This window comes from Urocitellus parryii, chromosome 6 (genome assembly GCF_045843805.1).
Source record: "Urocitellus parryii isolate mUroPar1 chromosome 6, mUroPar1.hap1, whole genome shotgun sequence".
Classification (NCBI taxonomy): Eukaryota; Metazoa; Chordata; class Mammalia; order Rodentia; family Sciuridae; genus Urocitellus; species Urocitellus parryii.
In genome coordinates, this window is record NC_135536.1 from 105,358,977 (window position 1) to 105,377,834 (window position 18,858).

General features: G+C 42.7%; 1 protein-coding gene across 1 annotated transcript in view; it reads right to left on the reverse strand.

The window, feature by feature from the left end:
* Positions 1 to 377: 377 nt before the first annotated feature.
* Positions 378 to 18,858, reverse strand: part of Anxa2 (annexin A2) — a 40,160-nt gene continuing 21,679 nt past the window's right edge. Inside the window, exons 4-13 of the mRNA XM_026384799.2 lie at positions 15,076 to 15,170; positions 11,931 to 12,044; positions 8,816 to 8,906; positions 7,220 to 7,299; positions 5,844 to 5,903; positions 4,151 to 4,244; positions 3,478 to 3,573; positions 2,951 to 3,009; positions 1,743 to 1,865; positions 378 to 725 (exon numbers count right to left, since the gene is read on the reverse strand). Of these exons, the coding sequence (XP_026240584.1) occupies positions 666 to 725; positions 1,743 to 1,865; positions 2,951 to 3,009; positions 3,478 to 3,573; positions 4,151 to 4,244; positions 5,844 to 5,903; positions 7,220 to 7,299; positions 8,816 to 8,906; positions 11,931 to 12,044; positions 15,076 to 15,170 (872 nt within the window). The 3' untranslated portion in view covers positions 378 to 665. The remainder of the gene's footprint in view (positions 726 to 1,742; positions 1,866 to 2,950; positions 3,010 to 3,477; positions 3,574 to 4,150; positions 4,245 to 5,843; positions 5,904 to 7,219; positions 7,300 to 8,815; positions 8,907 to 11,930; positions 12,045 to 15,075; positions 15,171 to 18,858) is intronic.

Sequence of the window (18,858 nt, forward strand, 5' to 3'; positions counted from 1 at the left end):
GCTAGACAGGTGAGGAGTCACTCGGGGTATTCCCTCCACAGGTCCTCCCATTCCCTGGAAGGAAGTGCTGCTTACAGAAGGTTCTGTTAGAATGGAAATGCTCTCCCCAGGCAATATCCAGCATAGGACCTGTTCACCACAGGTGGATACAAGGCATTTGATATGTGGATAGCATGAAAGAAGAACTAAATTTTTAATTCTGTATGATTTAAATTCACTTATACTTAAAGAGCCACATCTGGATCGTGTCTACTGAATCAGACGGCTCAGTTCTCCTTCTTCCTTTAGGGACGGGCTCACCCATTGAACCATAGGATCCGAAGCACGCGTGATTTTTAAACCATTAAATGGAAAGCAAGGCCCACAAAGTGTTTGTGTCTAAAGTAAAAACTCGGTTTATTCACGACACGATACACAAGAGGCAAAGTGTTTCACATCATAGACTTCACTTCCAAATCCTTGGAATGTTCTTTTCTTTGGCTTAAAGGAGAGGATGGGTGGGAAAGACAGGCAACGCTTAGGCAACTAGAGTAAGGGAGCGGGGCAAGGCAAACATTATCTTCACAGGGAGGAGACAGGGGTCTGTTAGTCGCAAGCTGATCCTCTAGAAGGTTAGGTGGGAGCACAGGGGGGCGCCGTCTCTGGGCGCTTCACCCTGCCGCGCTTCAGTCATCTCCACCGCACAGGTACAGCAGTGCCTTCTGGTAGTCGCCCTTGGTGTCTTGCTACAAGTGGCCGTGGAGAAAAGAGAAATGCTGTATCAGGAAAAAGACCCAACTCCACAGAAACCTGCAAGCAGCCCTGGAGCACAGGTGAGTCTCTGCCATGACCCAAGAAGGATTCTGCAGGTTCTTCCTGCCTGCAGACACTAGACGGCCACAGCTCTGTCAGGTCCCCTAGGAGTGTGACTGGAAAAGGTGCTTGGGAGACTTCCAAATACAATCCCAAGGGCAGAGAAGAGTCACAGCTCTGCCTGCAGCAAGGTCCTGAACATAGTTCCCTGTGCCTCTCGTTGCCCCACCCTTCCACAGAGAACTGGGGACATTTCCTCCTCACTGCTGTGTCATGGACTCATGTGCTAGTGAGGTGAGGAAATAATTACCAAGAGTCTAACTGGCCCCTCAATTTTAAACACATGCCCTAAGAAGCCTAGGTTGACCGAACCCACCTCAAAATATATCCTTAGTAACCATAGACATGCCGGTAGAAATTTCAGAATCTTTTAAAAAGGGATTTGCCAAGTTTGTCTGATCTAGGCACAGTGGCACCACTATGAAGGCAATCACTTTACACCAATGTTCCATCACTCTAAAATGGACAGAGACCAAACTGAATGAAGAGACAGGAGTTCTAAGTAACTAAATGCTGTCATGATTTTCTGAGATTTTTTTCAAGAAATATTCTTGTAGAAATACAACAGAATACAAACTTTAATTGGTGTTCAAAGTTTCTTCAGGATGTCACCAACTCTTGTAGGATCATCCTCATGAACACTGATTATCATTGTAGAATAACAGATGTGGGAAATATTTAATACTGGCCTGTTTCTACAGTAATCCAGGACAAATCATCAAGGGTGCCTCTCAAAATGAATTCCTGATATTTGGTGACCAACATCTCCTCCCCAGGGACTTAGAAAACAGAAAAATCACATTCTTCCACTGTTCTGGGTGGCTAGCTGCCTGGGAACCCCAGGACCTTTGGATGGCCAGGCAGGGCCAACCTAACACCAGGGGCCTTACCTGGATGTAGGAGTACAGGGACTTGCCGTACTTTCGCTTGAATTCAGACCTAATTTTCAACATGTCCACTTCACTGCGGGACACCATGATTCTAATCAGGATCTTATCACGAGTCCCTTTGCCCTGAAAGTCAAGTTGATATTCCAAGTTAAATCCCCCGACAATGTTATCACTTAAAAAGCATCTAATATGTTTTCTGGCACACTCCTGCTTCTTGAGGCTGCCTGAGAAAGTGAAAACACAATTGTGGAACTTTTTCCTCAAGAAACAAAGATCATCTTGGAATTCCAAACACACCAAGATTTAATCAGCACAAACCTTACTCGTCCATTCAATAAATGTCTTTGGAGCACCTATTCTTACAAAGCTCAGCCCAAGAAGCCCGAACCCTTATGTACATGACAAGAGGTTGCTGCCTCTCGGGGGCTGAGAGAGAACTTGCCACACATCTTTCTCATGGTTCTGTGCCAGTGCGAATGGTAGACACAGTAAGGACCCCTGAGTGTACTTCCAGAGCCTCAGGCTGAGAGCATCAAGGAAAGGGTCACATCTGACATGGAACTCAAGTAGAAATGGCAGAGAAGCAGCGTGGACAAGGAAGGTGCTCCAGGGAGAAGCGGCAAAGGCCTGGAGGCACGTCCACGTGGCATGTCCAAGGAATGGAAAATGGGATGGGTCTATGGGAAGAGATGGTTAGTTCACGGAGACTCGCAGAGCTGGCTTTGGAGTCAGACAGGTGCAGATCTGCTGCAAAACTTCAAGCAGACTGAGGCTCCGTGAGCTCCAGTCCCCTCATCTTTAAAGAATATAAACCTTGCAGGGTTTTCAGTCAAGGAGGTAAGGGGCACAATGACTATGGCATAGGGGGTGCTCACTACTACTTCTGTCCTCGCCTGTCTTTCCTCTGGGGGTAACTGCAGGAAATTACTGAACCACACCACCTGCAAGAACCAGACAGCACCACCTCTTAGCACTTCCTCCCTCCAGGGGCACTTATTTTCTCCCTGAACCCAAACACATGTTCAAGCAGTTCAGAGAGGAAGGACTTGTGCTTTTCTCACCTATCAAATGGAACCAGAGCTGACTAGTGTGTTCTTGCTTCCAGACACTGGGGTCCCTCCCTCCATCCACCAGTTAAGGAGATTTAGTTGAGGGCATAAAATAAGAATCTACCTGGGAACATGGGCTTCTTGGCCAGTTGCCCTTACCTTCATGGAGTCGTACAGCCGATCAGCAAAGTACAGGGGCTTGTTCTGAATGCACTGAACTGTGGAGAAAAGAAAGGGCGTCAGAGGTGCAGTGCTCATCTCACCTTCTCCAGGAGGAAATGATGCTCTGACCCCAGGGCATCAACTAGAAATGACCTGATGCAGCAGACGTGGGCTGCAGGATGCAAAAGGTTAAGGGAAACTGCAATCCTCTGAACTACTGAGCTCCGCTGTGGTTTTCAACGAGGGCACTCTGAGGGCTGCAGAAACCCAAGCATGCATGTGAATTTCTCCACCACAGCCCCCTCTTCTCTTGCCTTATTCTTCCTGCCAACTCTGTTCTACCAAGTGAAACCCTTCTTCAGTTTTGTATCTTTATGCTTACAGAGTTAAGATTACAAAATTATTCAAATCATGCCTAGATGCCACACTTCCCACATCCACTTGAATTAAGAGGATGGCCATTCATTCCTTCTGATTCCATACTGTCCACTGAAAGTTGGTGTCCACTAGGGATGATTGCTTACCCAGGTTCAGGAAAGCATTTTCCAGGTCTCCTTTGACCTCCTTCTTGATGCTCTCCAACATGTCATAAGGGCTGTAGCTCTTATACCTATCAAATACTAAAAAAAAAAAAAGCCACAAATCATCATTATGTCAGAGCCACTGGTCAGTGCTGCAATGGTAACCCACAAGGCTAGGCACCAAAATAAAAAAAAGAATGAGGATGATCATAGGTAGTGTCTTGGGCAGCTAGAGGTTGCCATGGTGGACCAGAGCCAGCACTGCACTAGTCTACTTTAGAGCAGCAGGTCATGCACCTGTCCCGAATGGCACGACCCAGGTCACAGATTGCAGCATGTCCATCTCCCATGAGTGGAACCCTTTCCATCTGGAAGCCTTGAGAAACAATACAAAGCACCCAGCCAAGCCCTCTATTCCAACAAATATGTCAAGATAAAATGTTCCTCAAACAAGGAAGAGAAGCAAACTCAGTGCCAAACATGATGACATTTGGGAGAGAGAAGGCTCCAGAAGGACAGAGAAAGGCAAACGGATTTGGTGAAAGAAAACCGAAGAGCCTATGGGACGGCCAAGCAGAGAGTGAGTCTAATTCTTGCAGACCTGAGCCCCAGGATGGACACCACTCAGCCTAGCTGAGAGCCCTGGGTGCCAAGACCTCCTCAGCACAGCACCCACCTTTCTGGAGATGGCACACACTCCGCTCAGTCATGATGCTGATCCACTTGGGAACATCGGTTCCTTTCCTCTTCACTCCAGCATCATAGAGATCCTACAAGCAAAGCCAACAAGGAAAAGTTAACTACATGATCCAAAAAAAAAAAGGTCAAGAGAAATGTCATGTAAAAATATCCAAAGAGCTGCACGTTCAAAATGCCAAATGAGAAAGGGTGCCCTGCAGACTTGACCAAAAATGAACCATTTAGGTCAAGAGTCTCATAGCCATCTTCATTAGGCACAGACAGATACAAAGTAAGAATGCAGATTGTTCATGAGGCTGGTGCTGTGCACGTCTCCTTCCTTGAACGTGAAGGGAAAGGTTGAGAGCTTTTCCTATTAAGAGGGACTGAGAGATTCTAGTAAAAGAAGGCAGCCCCATCCAAGGAACTCAGTAAATAATGGAGCAGAAAAGGAGCCATTCCAATCTCATTTTTCAGTTTCCAGGAAAATGTAAGGGCCATAAGTAAAGGTAAGAATGGCCGAAGGTGAGGAAGAAAGGCTTCTATATGGAGAGAGACTCATTCATTGATTCTCCATCATCTGCAAAACCCAATTTCTATTACTGATTTAAAACCCCTCTCCACCTCTTGCTAAATATGCTACCCAGCATATTCTGAATTTTAAAACTAAAATGAATTCATATTAATTTTTTTCTATAACTTTTATGGCACACTTTGAGCTAACAGTTGACCCTCTAGATACAGCATATAGTTTAAAGGAATCTACATCAGCTTCACGAATAGTTCTCAGTGATTATGGCAAAGTTCTTTTCAGCCAGAAAAGAGGACAGACCTCTGTAGCTCTCCTCTGCTATCACCACAGCAGAGCAGAAAGCCTCCCCATCCCTGGCTGTGCCTTCACCACCGTCTGCTTCCCCAAGCGCTCACTCTGTTGGTGTGCACGGCCACATCCCACCCGGCAGAAGCTGGTGCTTCCAGACAAGCAAAGCCTGAATGAGGGTGAGTGAGTCAACTACTGATCCGGTAATTAATACCAGGATTAAAGGAAATACATCCTAAAAATAATCCCCTCAGAAAGTGAAGGAGAAACTCTCATTCTCAGACTGCTGCGGGTTTAGAACATGGCCACAGATTCTTTCAAGTTCCTTTCTCCCACAGGTGGAAGCAAATTCTCCACCTAGTGACTGTCAGCTAGACTCAGGAACGTACTTTTAATGAAAAAACTATGACAGAGGGACAGTGTGTGACTCCTGAGACTGGGTTATCAAAGGCACTGGGGCTTCCTCCTGGTTCTGGCTCTTGGGCTCTTGGATCACTCACTCAGGAGAAAGCCAGCTGCATGTTGTGAGGACACTCGAGCAACCCTGGAGAGAGCCTGGGGGGAGATGCTAAGGCCTCCTGCCAATAGCCGCAAGGGCGGGCAGTCTAAGAAGAGATCCCCCTGAGCCTGTTAGACCCCCGGGAAATCGCCAACATTTCATCTGCAACTTCACAAGAGACCCTGAGCCTGAGCCACCTGGCCAAGCCACTCCCCAATTCCTAACCCACGGAAACTGAGAGATGATAACTGTTTGTTGTTTCACATCCCTAAGTTTTGAGATAATCAGTTACACAGAAAACAGATGATTATACAGACTCTCCAGAGCTTTATAAAAAAAATAGGAATTTAAACCATAGAGCTTGGTACTTACCCGGGCATCTTGGTCGATCAGTTCGTAATCAATGACAGAGCCATCCTCTGCTCTTCTACCCTAGGGGACAAAAATAAGAAGATCAAATCTATTCCTTTGTGTATTTTAAAACTGAAACTGTTTTTCCCCCAACCCGTGTAAGTCACTATTTAATTTCCTACACGAACACCCACTTATACTTTTTCTTTTCACTTTGAGTACAGACAAGACCAAGGAGGGTGAGGCCGTCCAGGGAGGTGAAAAGTCTGCGCCCCTCACCATCCTCAGCCCCCTCAGAACCCAGGCCTGGCTGTGCATCTTACAGCATCCGCCTCCCCCAAGAAGAGCTGAAGACATTTAATTCTCTCCTTCAGGGACCTTGCAATTGGATGGAGAATGAAGTATGGAATACTGGGTAAGACAATACTCTCGGGCACTCAGATGACCAGAAATGCAAAAGAAAGGAGAACTCTTCAGAAAGCAGAGTCAGCAGGTCTGGGGATAATGGGGTGTGGCTAAGGCTGAACCCTGAGTGATGAGTGAAAGGAGGCAGGAAGCCATTCCCCATAAGAGGGACAGCACAGGTGGGGACAGAGCAGAGTTAGAGAGAATCCCAGTGACGAGGATGGAGGCGGAGAGGCCCAGGGTGAGGGCAGCTGGGAGTCTGAATTTGATGCAACAGAAACAGGTTCTGATCAGGGGATAAAATGTGAAAGTGAATGTCATAACCATCTGAGGGTAGCAGTGCACCGGGTGGTGGCAGATGAAGAGGGCAGGGGAGTTGTTGTAATAATAGAGATGGGAGTGGGCCAGGGTATAGCACGCTGATCAGTCATTTGCCATCAGGGTTCCCAGAGAACAGAATTTCCTTCTCCCCTGACGCAGGCATTAAGTGGCACAGGGCCAGAACTTAATAGTCACAGGGGAAGCACCTTTTACCCATGTTAATGTGTCATCATTAGCAATCAGTTCCACAAAGACCGTCCCACTCCAGACAAAGGACGGCAGGGACAAATGCTCTCATTAAGAAGTGGGAAGTGAGAGATACAGAGGGTCACTGCCCAATGAGTCCTGTGCGGCCACAGATAGAAGCAAAGTGACCTTCCCTAAGTCACACGGCAAGACACTTGGCACATAAATCCAGGCCAGAACTTGAGAACTTCCTATTCCTCCTCTGTCCCCCAAAGTCCAGTTGTCCATGCGGTTTCTCAGGATAAGAAATCCTATTATCCAAAAATGACAACTCGGCAGCGACGGTGCAAACCCACTGTCGGAAATGCAGCAGAATTTCTGATGCAGGCACAGAGGATTTAGTTAATTTGTTCTCAAGTATAAAATGAGGTATGTGACTTGCCTTGGGAGGAAGCAAGGCCGGTGAGATAAACCCAGAAACCCACCTTGGCGAGGGCAACCATCAGCTTGCGGAAGTCACCAGATGTGTCGGAGACAATGTCCTTCTCCAGATCAGTCTTGTACACTTGGAAAATAACACATCGAGTGTGATGCTTTCTGCCTATGCAGCCAACCAGCCGCCCACCCCAGTAACCTCCCACAGCGACTAAGCCTCAAAAGCAGGAACAGCTGAGTTGGCAGGAGGCACCTGTGCTTCTGAAACCCAAACTAGGGGCACACTCTCAAGAATGATATTGGCCCCCATGACATCAGAGCGGGAGTCACCAGGGACAAGGGATAAACAGGTCTAAATCAAGCCAGGGTTCCTCAGTACTCACTTTGATCAGGGAACTCTTTTATAGTTAAAATACTGGCTCCCAACCATCTCAATTAGGAATACTCATTTTCAAACAACAAAACACTTGTAGGGCAACATACACATGTTCATACCCTTGTACTTTATTATCCATGAATTGAGAAAATGCACCATGGCAAAACCCAGTAAAAATCAAATAATACTTTTAAATAGATTTATATTTCATTATTCAAAATAGTACCCATACTGAAATACAGTAGCAAGGTAGGCTGTGTTGTTTAATTTACACACTGCCTCCCAGATTGCTATGAGGTTCATGGGTCTCTTGCAGTAAGTCATGAGTGATCCATAGTCCAGAGCTGGTAGCCTTTTGAGCACAGAATAGATAGTACTCAATACATGACATATGTATATAGTACTTTCTTCTCCCTATCAGATCTTTTTTAGAAATAAATTTTTTCTACCCTTTCCCTCCTATTTATCCTTTTGCAAAAGTTCTAGTAAAATGTAATAACCAACACAGGAGGCTAAGGTTGTGGTTCAGTGGTACAGTGCTTGCCTAACACATGTGAGACAATGGGTTGGATCCTCAGCACCACATAAAAATAAATAAAAAAGTATTGTGTCCATCTACAACTAAAAATATTTTAAAACAAAACAAAACAGTTGGGCTGGGACTGGGGCTCAGTGGCAGAGTGCTTGCCTAGCAGGGGTGAGGCATTGGGTTTGATCCTTAGCGCCCTATACAAAAAACAGCAATTAAAATAAAGGCATGCTGTCCATCTACAGCTACAAAAAAAATTATATATATATATATATATATATATATATATATATATAAAAAACAAAACAAACAAATGAACAAAAAAACCACAAGCAGCCAGGCACAGTGGTGCATGCCTGTAATCCCAGTGGCTGGGGGGGGGGGGGGGGAGGCAGGAGGATCATGAGTTCAAAGCCAGCCTTAGCAAGGTGCTAAGCAACTCAGTGAGACCCTGTCTCTAAATAAAATACACAATAGAGCTAGGGATGTGGCTGAGTGGTTGAGTGCCTCTGAGTTCAATCCCAGGTACCAAAAAAAAAAAAAAAATCTAAAAACATGGGCAACGAGGAGGTGGAGGAGAGGGGCCAGGACCATGTCCAGCCTCACCTGGAAGGCCAACATGGCAGCTCCTGCTATGTGTTCACAATCCCAGCACCCCCTCCCAAACACTGACTGGGGTGGCCATGAGGGAGTCATAGAAACTCAGCTGAGAGGATGGGTCACAGAAACAGGGCTACTCACTTTCCTTGTAGACTCTGTTAATTTCCTGGAGCTCCTGGTTGGTTCTTGAGCAGATGATCTCGATGAGGGAGTCCTCGTCAGTTCCCAGCCCCTGTGAACCCAGAAGCACAGTCATCAGCCATCTTCCTCATCACTGGCCTCCTTCTCTCACTTCCATCAGGTAAACTTCAAACATGGATTGGGTCTGTTGGCATTTTCCTTTCCACATGCCTACACAGCAACCTGTACTATAGTCTTCAACAAAACAATGGCATTTTTCTATTCCTTTAAAAAATACCTCCCCAGAGCACAAGATGGCATGAGTGGCATGTTTGAGTTCAACTATGTTAAAATTACTTTTCAATGTGTGGGAATGTTAAAAGTAGTTGTCCTTTGATGACAGGTTGATAAAATAACTTCTTTCTTCTTCCTAGTTTTCTTTACTTTTTAATTTCTACCATAACCACTCACAACTTTAATAAATGGGAAAGAACTATCTTCATTAACAACCTTCTCACTCATCTAAAATAAAGGAACATAGAAATTTGATGTTGTCATTTGTGGACACCAATGGTAGATTAGAATAAGTCCTTCTTGCCAGAGAAAGGTACAGTTAAGAAAAAATTTTTAACTTCTCTTCTTTGAAATGTAAAATTGGGTTAATGTTAAAAATTTCATTCTTGTACTTCCATTTTTGCTTGATTATTATGCACTCTTCGGGCATTTTAGAGAAGCAAAAGGAAATAATGAAGTGCCAAATAAACCTCGACACCAACACTTTATTAAGGAATAAGAATTTGATGAGTGATGAATTCAAATTTAATATATACAATTTTGAGTGTGCCAGATAGCTTGAAAGGACTCAATGAAACATGTATTTCAAAGCTGGCTTCATGATCAAAGTCAAGATTTAATAATCAGGATTCTCTAATACTTGTCTTTCCGAATATGGAAATATCACTTTGAACTAAGTAGAATTACAACTGTTTAAAATGTAAATCAATTATAAGGTGTTAATACAATAAGAAACTTACTTATCCACACGAAAAATGTGTCAGCTCTTAATTAAACTTATTAGGGTTTATATGCCCTTGAAAAAGTAGTATGTATAATCTAAGCTAAGCCTCAGGTGAATGGTTAATTTTGAATTTTATTCTTAATCTAATCTTTGAGCCAATGGCTCTTCCTCCAGGGCTTTTATCATGATGTGTAGAGGTTCCAGCAAAGCCAAGAATCCTTCCTTTGTTAGCAAAAGGTCCACACCACATTGTACATAGATGCTGTGAAATGACTACTGAGGATCTTTGAATATTATAGGGAGGGGCAGTTTCAAGGATGATTGAAAAACAGTCTAAAAGCAACTCATGTGTTGAAAGAAATGCTATACCCCGACACTTTAGAAAGGAAAGATAGGTGAGTAATGAAAGGTTTGTTTCCTCCCACCAATGATATGCCAGTGTTACTATCTGAGAAATTTCAAGTGCTTTGATCTCTACATTTGAAGGTGACCTTGGTAATTTCCATAACTTGGCCCAAAGTTTCCCTAGATTGCCCAAGATTCCTATCACAAGGGCAATTTCTTCCGTAACATATGGCAGATACTGCTACTGGTATTGCCAGAAGTCAAAACAGACTTATTTATTTATTTATTTTAAAAAAGAATAGTTCAGTTAATATCACTTCAAGCTTTATGGATTTCCGAAGGGTACTCAACTATGATAGCTAATGGAAGAACTGGCACAAGGTCAAAGATTTAGCAGTTAAAGCACCCTTCATGGGGTCCAATTACATAGATTACAACAGTGACTGATAGCTCAGACAGGTCTGTTTCAAGTCACTAAAACCTAGTAATAGATCTAGTAAAATCACAATTAAATGGATTCTTGATGAAAATATGATAATCTGATCTGAGTGTTGAAGGTCAGCAGAAACCTTGGAGAAGCCAACATGGCTCCAAAGGTCCAAAGCCTCGGTGTGCAGGAGTGCTGTCTTATCAAGCCATTTCATCAGTGTTGTTAGCACATCGTCATTCTTGATTATACCTTCCCTGCAGTATAAACGGCTAAAAAAACTCAGAGCAAGTCCACATTAACAAAGAGTAGCTTGAGCTAAGCTTCATGAAGAACTGAAAGAAAGGGATTTAACAACAGATCTTGAAGCAGCCCTGAGCTATGAAGTCCCAGGGACCTGGAAATGCGTGTGAAGCAGCCTCATCCTGAGGTGCTCTCTGGGGAAAGGATGACAACTGAACTGGGACATTAGCTTGGCTGGCAGGCTTCTAGCTCAGTTCATAATTCAGAAACAGTGGCATCACAGAAAATACAGACTTAGGATAAAAAATCGGAGAACTAAGGCAATCCCCAGCTACGGAGGTTTTTCCCAGTTGTACCAGGAGGGGGCAGTAGCAGATTACTCAAAGTGTTGCATGCAAGCACACACTGAAAAGGATCCATGTGCTTTGCTGTTGCATACGTTTATGCATCCATTACACTTAAATATTTGGTACTTTAGGGATCCACAAAATTCAGAGGGGTTATAACCTAGAATTTTTGCTAATTTACCTAAAATTCCAAGTTCAAGATAACTTTGAAAAACATAAGAGATATAACATCCCTGAAAGACTTTGAACTAAACACAGACACCCTTCACATTCTGAAATCACCCCTCATGTGTACTATGCTGTTCTGATTTTGTTGGAATTTGAAACAAACAATGGGACGTGACAGGGAGAAGGGCAGAGGAAGAAATGCTCACAAATGCACAGGCAGAATTTGCAAGCTCTGCTTAACAAAAGCTACGAGTTCTTCTTTCTCCTTAATATCACAACATATCTTTCTTAAGGAGGAAGTGTAATCAAGGAAGTAGTTTTCCCAAATGGCATTCCAATCGCCCAGGTGCCAAGTCGTAGCAGCTGGTAACTGACTTCTCAGCATCATGAAATTTCTTTGCAGTCTTAAAAAAAGTAAATGAAATATTTTTGGTACAAATCCTGAAACTTATAGCTTCAGTTCATTAAAAAAAAAAAATCCAAATGAGAATTCAACAAAACTGAAAATCACCTAATTACACTCAAATAGCTGTAATTCACAAATATTAATGGCAGATTTGACAGAGCTAACATCTCACACGTGTTTACCTTCATGGAAGCTTTCAGCTCGGAAGCATCGTACTGAGCAGGTGTCTTCAATAGGCCCAAAATCACAGTTTCCAGGTGGCCAGATAAGGCTGATTTCAGTGCTGATGCAAGTTCCTTTAGAAAAACAGCAATCACATAGCAAACATGGTAACCAATATTCGCTTTAAAACTGGAGAGAAAAACAAAAGTAAGAGGACTCTGACCACTCTGGAGTCCTAGGTCAAACTCCCTCTACCACATTCCCTTTGTCAGACCCAGAAACCCTTGCTATCAGGTTTTGTACCCATTAAAACTCAGGCTGATTTTGCCTTCTCCTAATCATGAAAAGGAAACTAGAATGGCAAGCAATTCCTCAGAAAGCTTCAAGATAAGAGGGGAGGGCAGGAGAGGGCATTAGGGACATATGCATGTTTATGTCACAGAGGTGCCCATTGATCTGTTCATTTAATGGGTTCATGATTATGACAAAAAAAAAACACACACACACACACACAACACACAAAAAATAAACAAAGAAAAAGAAAAGAACTCTGAGCATGAAGGCACCGTAATACCCTGTGGAAGACAAGGCAGGTTCTGGTGTGAGGCCCCTGCCAGGAAGGAGGTGGTTAGAGAGTACAGCCTCCTGGGGACAGAGTCCTCCTTGTGCTGAGATCCTACAACAGAAAGTCTGTCTGCAGCTGTTACGAGTGGGGGGAAGGAGGGTGCCTGAAAACCTCCAGAAGAACCACAGACCCCAACGTGGCAGCAGTGGGGTTATGAAGCTTCCCTGTACAAAACGCTTCAACTGCTACTGAGGAAACACCAACTTGTCCATACTGAATCAGGATGGTGTTGGTGGGAACTAAACCCCCCACACTCCCCTTCACTTGCCTGCTGTGTATTGTTTTTTGATTGTGTGTCACCAAGAACTCCTTATTTTAAGTCAGAGGTCTAAGGCAGCACCTAATTCAATATGGCTTTTAAAGATGCTTCCTCAGGGATTAAATATTCTACAAACCATGGGCAGTGGGTCATGGCTAGCTCTACCATTTTAATCCTCTTTCTTTTTATTATTTTCCTTTTTTCTCCCTACTTTCTTTCCAATGGTGCCCTCAAAATCTGATGATGTTCAGCCTGTGGAGGTAACCTGCAAGCTCTGCAGGTCATGTGCAGCCCGCTTCAGAGATTATCTTCTCAAATCATTCATCCATGTCAAGATGATTAGAATGGACATGGGTCTGAGAAATCATCAGGCCCAATGCTTTGGCCACCTACTTTCTCCAGCTTCCCCATGTGCTAAGAACACACTTAGATTTTTCAAAGCACCACCTCCCAATTATAACACCAGTTTTCCAATTTGGAACTTTGAGGTTAGGTGATTCCAAACTTAGCCTACCTTTGACACTCCCCACTACCCATTCTCTGCTCAGACCTCGAATAGCATTTGGACACCTATTTGACTTCTTCCAGGTCTATTCTGAACTCCTCATGGGCGTACAACTTCCTGTTTCTTCTAATGTTCACCACAAGGCTCTGCACTTAGCAAAAATTCCAAAAATGATAAATAAAACACAACCATTCTTGATATAGGAACACCTCACACCTGGCATCTGCTTAAACATGAAAGAAACAGAAAATCAGTCCTCTCTCCACTCCAGCTCCTCTCTACATCTGCTGGCTGCGCCCAGGTCTTCAAGCTCACCACCTGGGCAGCCTTGGTCTATCTCCCCACAGAACTCTGCAAACAACTCAGATGGCTCTGCTTCTGAGATTTCCTTCAGAGGCTCTCTCTTTCTGTGAAGGATGACTCTCCCTGGCCTAAGGCTGTAAGCCCTCAAGAATCAGCAGGACAGTGAGCTGTCCCAATCACATAGCAAAGCCTGGGCAGTTGCTGAACCCCACCACAATTCTGGTAATACATTCCTTCCAACAGGGTACATGAGAGCTTTATTCTCCACCTACCTAATTTGAAATTGAGACTGGGGCCTCTATGTTTGTGTATACACAAGTGTGTTCCAAGACCCCACTCTGTAAGTGACAGCTGAATGAGCAATTATTCGTCTACTGTCCAAAGTGGTGGACCTTCTGTTCCAACAGAAACTTGGCTCTGCTGGCTCATAAATCCTTTGGGGAAAGTGCAGAAATAAAACACTCCCCTCCATGCTTCACCACAGAAGATTAATATAAATCTAGTGGAAGAAGAATTGTAATGCATATGAGATGAAAGAAGCCAGCTGCTTTCCTATTTCTGTCCTTTCCAACTGTTTCAGAGGGTGAAGGAAGGAGCTACAGAAAGGCTTGACCTGCAACTCCCAGGACCCTGGTGGTCATGTCAATCCCAAGAACAGAAATTCTCTTCCAGAATCCTTCCAGTTCACCTCTACTGTAGCTATAAGTAAAAGCCCTAAGTCAAACTGGAGCTGCAGGAAGCCACTCTTACTGCACTGTCCAAGAATAAATCAAAAGCTTTTAATAGCAAGAAGTTAAAAATAAAGCAGCACATCCTTAAAAATAAAATTTCCTAACACTGCAACAAAATAAAGGATGAACAAGTGCTAGTTGCTCTTTAACCACCAGTGGACAAATGAAGGGAAAAAGCACACAAAGATTCTTTAAATAGTAGAGCATGGCATGCTGAAGATAGCCTGGTAGACCCAATAGACCCAATGTACTACCAACGAAGCCCATTTGTTGCAAAACTCTTAAGAATTTGAGTGGTTTTTTTTTAAAGAATGAGAGGAATGTGTTACCATCAGTACTCAGTGGAGGCAACAGTCCTGAAATTAAATTAGAAACATCATATCAGAGCCATCAGAAGTCATAAAGATGAAACAAGAGAACTGAACACAGTGCCTGGCACATGGTAAGCACTCTGTTAGCCTCTGTTCCTTCCTAACTTTCCCTTCCCAGAACTGTTCCTTTCACATAGGCTGAGATGGAGTAAGAGAGGGTTGGAATAAAGGGTGTTATCTTTATGTGTGAGCTCCCACATGGACAAGAGGAGTAACCCTTACAAGGACATAAGAGGGAAACCTTGGACATGCAAGCGTTTCCAAAGGTCCTAGCTGGTGAAAGCCATAATCCACAAAAAGAAAACGCAATGGCCAAGGAAATTAAATTAAATTCAACACGGCATGCCCTCCATCCCTGAAATTACTCATACCTTTTTGGTCCTTCTCTGGTAGGCGAAGGCGATATCCTGTCTCTGTGCATTGCTGCGGTTAGTCAAAATGTTGACGATGGTGACCTCATCCACACCTATGAAAAAAAACAGTTGTGAATAGTCACTCAGCTATACATTCTGGTACTTTGGGCTTAGTTCAAAGGTCTTAAGTAGAATTTTTCAAACTGAAATACTAGGACATTTTTTTTCCTTGAAAGCTTCAAACCTCAAGCCTAAATGAACCTTTTAAATATTTGTATTTAAAAACTATTTTATTCCTAAATTGGTTTCTGGAATCAACAGTAGGAGGTGCATCTGTGGAGCTTTGGCAGTCAAATGGAACAACACAAAGATTTAGGAGGATTTTAAATGAAGGTCGCCAAATTGCTATATAACTGGGAATTTAATAGACAGGAACTGCAAAAATGAATTAATAGAGGCAATTATTTATATTTATTGCAGGATTATGACTATATAAGCAGCTAGGTATAATTTTTATAATTATAGAAACTGTCATGACAAATGAGTCAGATTTAATATGGCAGTTGTATTTTAATAGCATAATTGATTAATATAATCATACTTATTGAAGATTAAATTGTTTTGTAAGGAAAATAAACGTTCCACTGCTTTTAATCTCCAATAGGCAATTTTAATAATCAATTTTATAACTTTATTAAAAAGAGTAAGTGTTTTAATCTAAATTAAATCTAAATTGGGAGTTTTGAAGTGCCACCAAAATATTTTAGTACCTATTTTAATTGGAACATGTGTATTTACAAAGATAAGCAATGCCTTCTGGTATCCGAGTTTCCAATTTTATATCAGAAATACTCCTAACATGCCATTTAACTTAAGAAAGCATGATTTTAAGGATTCAGAATGTGAAACATGCCTCTCCTGAGTGATTATGAACTTTGTTTAATAAAAGGAAAGTCTCTGCCACAACTGGATAGGTAATTCTGGATGATAGGACATAACTGCTAAGCCCACAAGGTCACTGGCAAAATGCAAACAGCTTGGCCCAGAGGGAACCAGAGGAATCTGAAAGAAACAGAGGCCAGAAATGTAATATTTTGAGGCAAAAGCAATGAGCAGATTCACAGAGGTGGTACCTTTACTCTCAAGTGTATTAGTCCCAAAAGCACGAAGTTAGAATTTCTGGGTATAAAAACAACACTTTTTAAAATGTATATACTTATTTCAAAGGGAGTTCATACTAATATGTTGCTATCTTAACTGAAGCATCTATAACTTTAGTTCTGATTTTTAGAGTAGCAAAGTAAACATAGAAACCCAATCACTGCATGGGAGTCAGCTTCAAAGATGCTTATTTCAGCTTTGTATGCAATATCAAAAAATAAAATAAAATAAAGGGGAAAAACCTCTATGTCCAAAAGAGATGGATTAAATGTTCTCTTGTTCATATAATGGAATACTATGTAGGCATTTACACATTCATGTGCATGTGTAAGAAGATATCTAGAAGCCTTTATACCAAAATTTGAATAGTGATCATCTAGGAGTGAGATGACTATGACCACAAAAAGCATTTTTTAAGTACATAGTAAATGATGTGCAGTTACTGATCTAGAGTCAACAAATTACTTCAAGAAATTCCTAATGTAGTTCTAAATACTTCCTCTAGAATAAAACACAGTATGCATAATAACAAGGAATTATATCTATGTAATTCCCTTTCTGTCTCCCAATATCCTGACACTTGCTATCTTACTTAATCCTCAAAACAACCAAGTGGGCACAGCTATTTCTCTTTCTATTTATAGATGAGGAATTCAGTGCTCAGAGACAGGGACCCAGCTCTGCATCTGTTACTTGTGTAAACACCTGTCCTCCTGGGTCTCAGTGTCTACACTCACACAAAGGAAGGAGCATGAACAATGACCTCCATCTCCACACTACAGAACAGAATCATGTCTAAATTTATATTTAGTTTTTATTAGGTATGGGCTGGGAAGTTTTAATCACAAACTCAATAAGGTTACAAGGCTACTTTATTTATTTATTCATTCATTCATTTACTCACTTCCTTGGTACCATGGATTGAATTTTACCACTGAGCCATATCCCCAATTCTTTTTATTTTCTTTTAAGGCAAGGTCTCACTCAATTACTGAGAGTCTTGATAAGTTGCTGAGTTTGGTCTCAAACTTGCCATCCTCCTGCCTCAGCCTCTCCAGGTACTGGGATTACAGTCATATGCCTACACAACTGGTATTGAGGCTACTTAATGGACTTATGTCTGCACTAGTGGTGCGCACACCTACCTACATACATGTGTAATCCTCTTATTAATGTATTTTTGCCTTATACTTAACTTTATTATCCATATCTGAAAATGAAGAATCACAATGAAACACAATTCTACTCTCTAACCTCAATTCTAATAGTTCCTGAAATCAACTTACCAGCCACTGAACTGAACATAGAATACTGACCCATAATACATGATTTTCTCAGAAACAAAAGCAAAGGGTACATCTGTGTCAGATGTGGTCCCTGACTGGCCACCACTGAAATCCCCAGGAATATTTATTAAAAACTCAATCCCCTGGATCCTATTTGAGCTGTACTGATTAAGACTATCTAGAATGTAGGACCCCAGAAGCAGCATTTCAATAACACCCAGGCAAACCCTTGAGTGAGACTCAGTGACAGAGATGGACAACTACGGGAGGAGAGTGGGAAGGCTGTTGGAAAGCAGCCTGTGTATGACTTGTATCACTTCCACCAGCTCTTTCTATGATGTATGGGGCTGACTGTAATTTTAGGGCATTCCCTTATTATTGCTTGTTTTTGTCCAAACAACCCAGGTAAGAAAAAAAACACCTAAGAAGAGTTCAGTTCACAGACTGCTGTATAGTTCTCTGCTCTCAGTGAAACAGTTCTTTGCCTTTGTATAACAGTTAAGTGTCCAGCCAGCAGAGTTGGAACTCAATCCAATTATTGGAAATCCCCATAAAAGCCCTGATGATTAACCTGAATTTCACCTAAGAGGCAGCACCAACTGTAGTCTGAAGGCATCCCAATGCATTCACCTGAATTATTTACCAAGCGAACAGCCACTGAGATGGGATCACAAATGCATTACACACATGCTAATTAATGTCAGCAACTATAAAGAAACTAAATGGAGTTTCAGCAAGTGGAAGACTCCTTCCCAAAACTCCACCCACATCAGCTATTTCTCCCATACCATTGCCTGCATGTTTCCAATTGAACTGGAAAGAGGAAAAATTCATGGAGCCCAGGATTATCTGCCTGGTCAATGCTGCTAAAGGCAGGACCTACACGGAAACACCAGAACACGTGTATCTGCCAGTGGGACTGAACCATCTTATCTTTAGGACACGGCCGCTTCCCCTCGACCTGCTATCCTAATGGATGAGGCAGTTTACTCTTGTGGAAAATAGATGGTACAGGTTAAAGCTCCAAGGGTCAAATGGTTCCTCTCCACTGCTGCCCAAGATGCAGGAAGGAGGCAGCTGAACGCCGAGCTACCTCTGCCAGCACAACCACCAACAGCACACGGCCGGTGCCTGGAGCAGGGAAAGCTCTACAGTGAACACAGCTGCAGATACCTGTGAGAAGAGGCTCGGCCTCTGAATCTGTATCTTCTGACTTCTCATTTTCCAGTGCTTAGGAAAGGGTTTGCTGGTCAGAAGGATTTAGGGACTAACAGAAACTGGGTGGGTAGGGCAAAACTTCTTGAAGAAGAAACAAATCTGAACAAGGCTTTCTTTTCCATCCTATCCCCCTGTG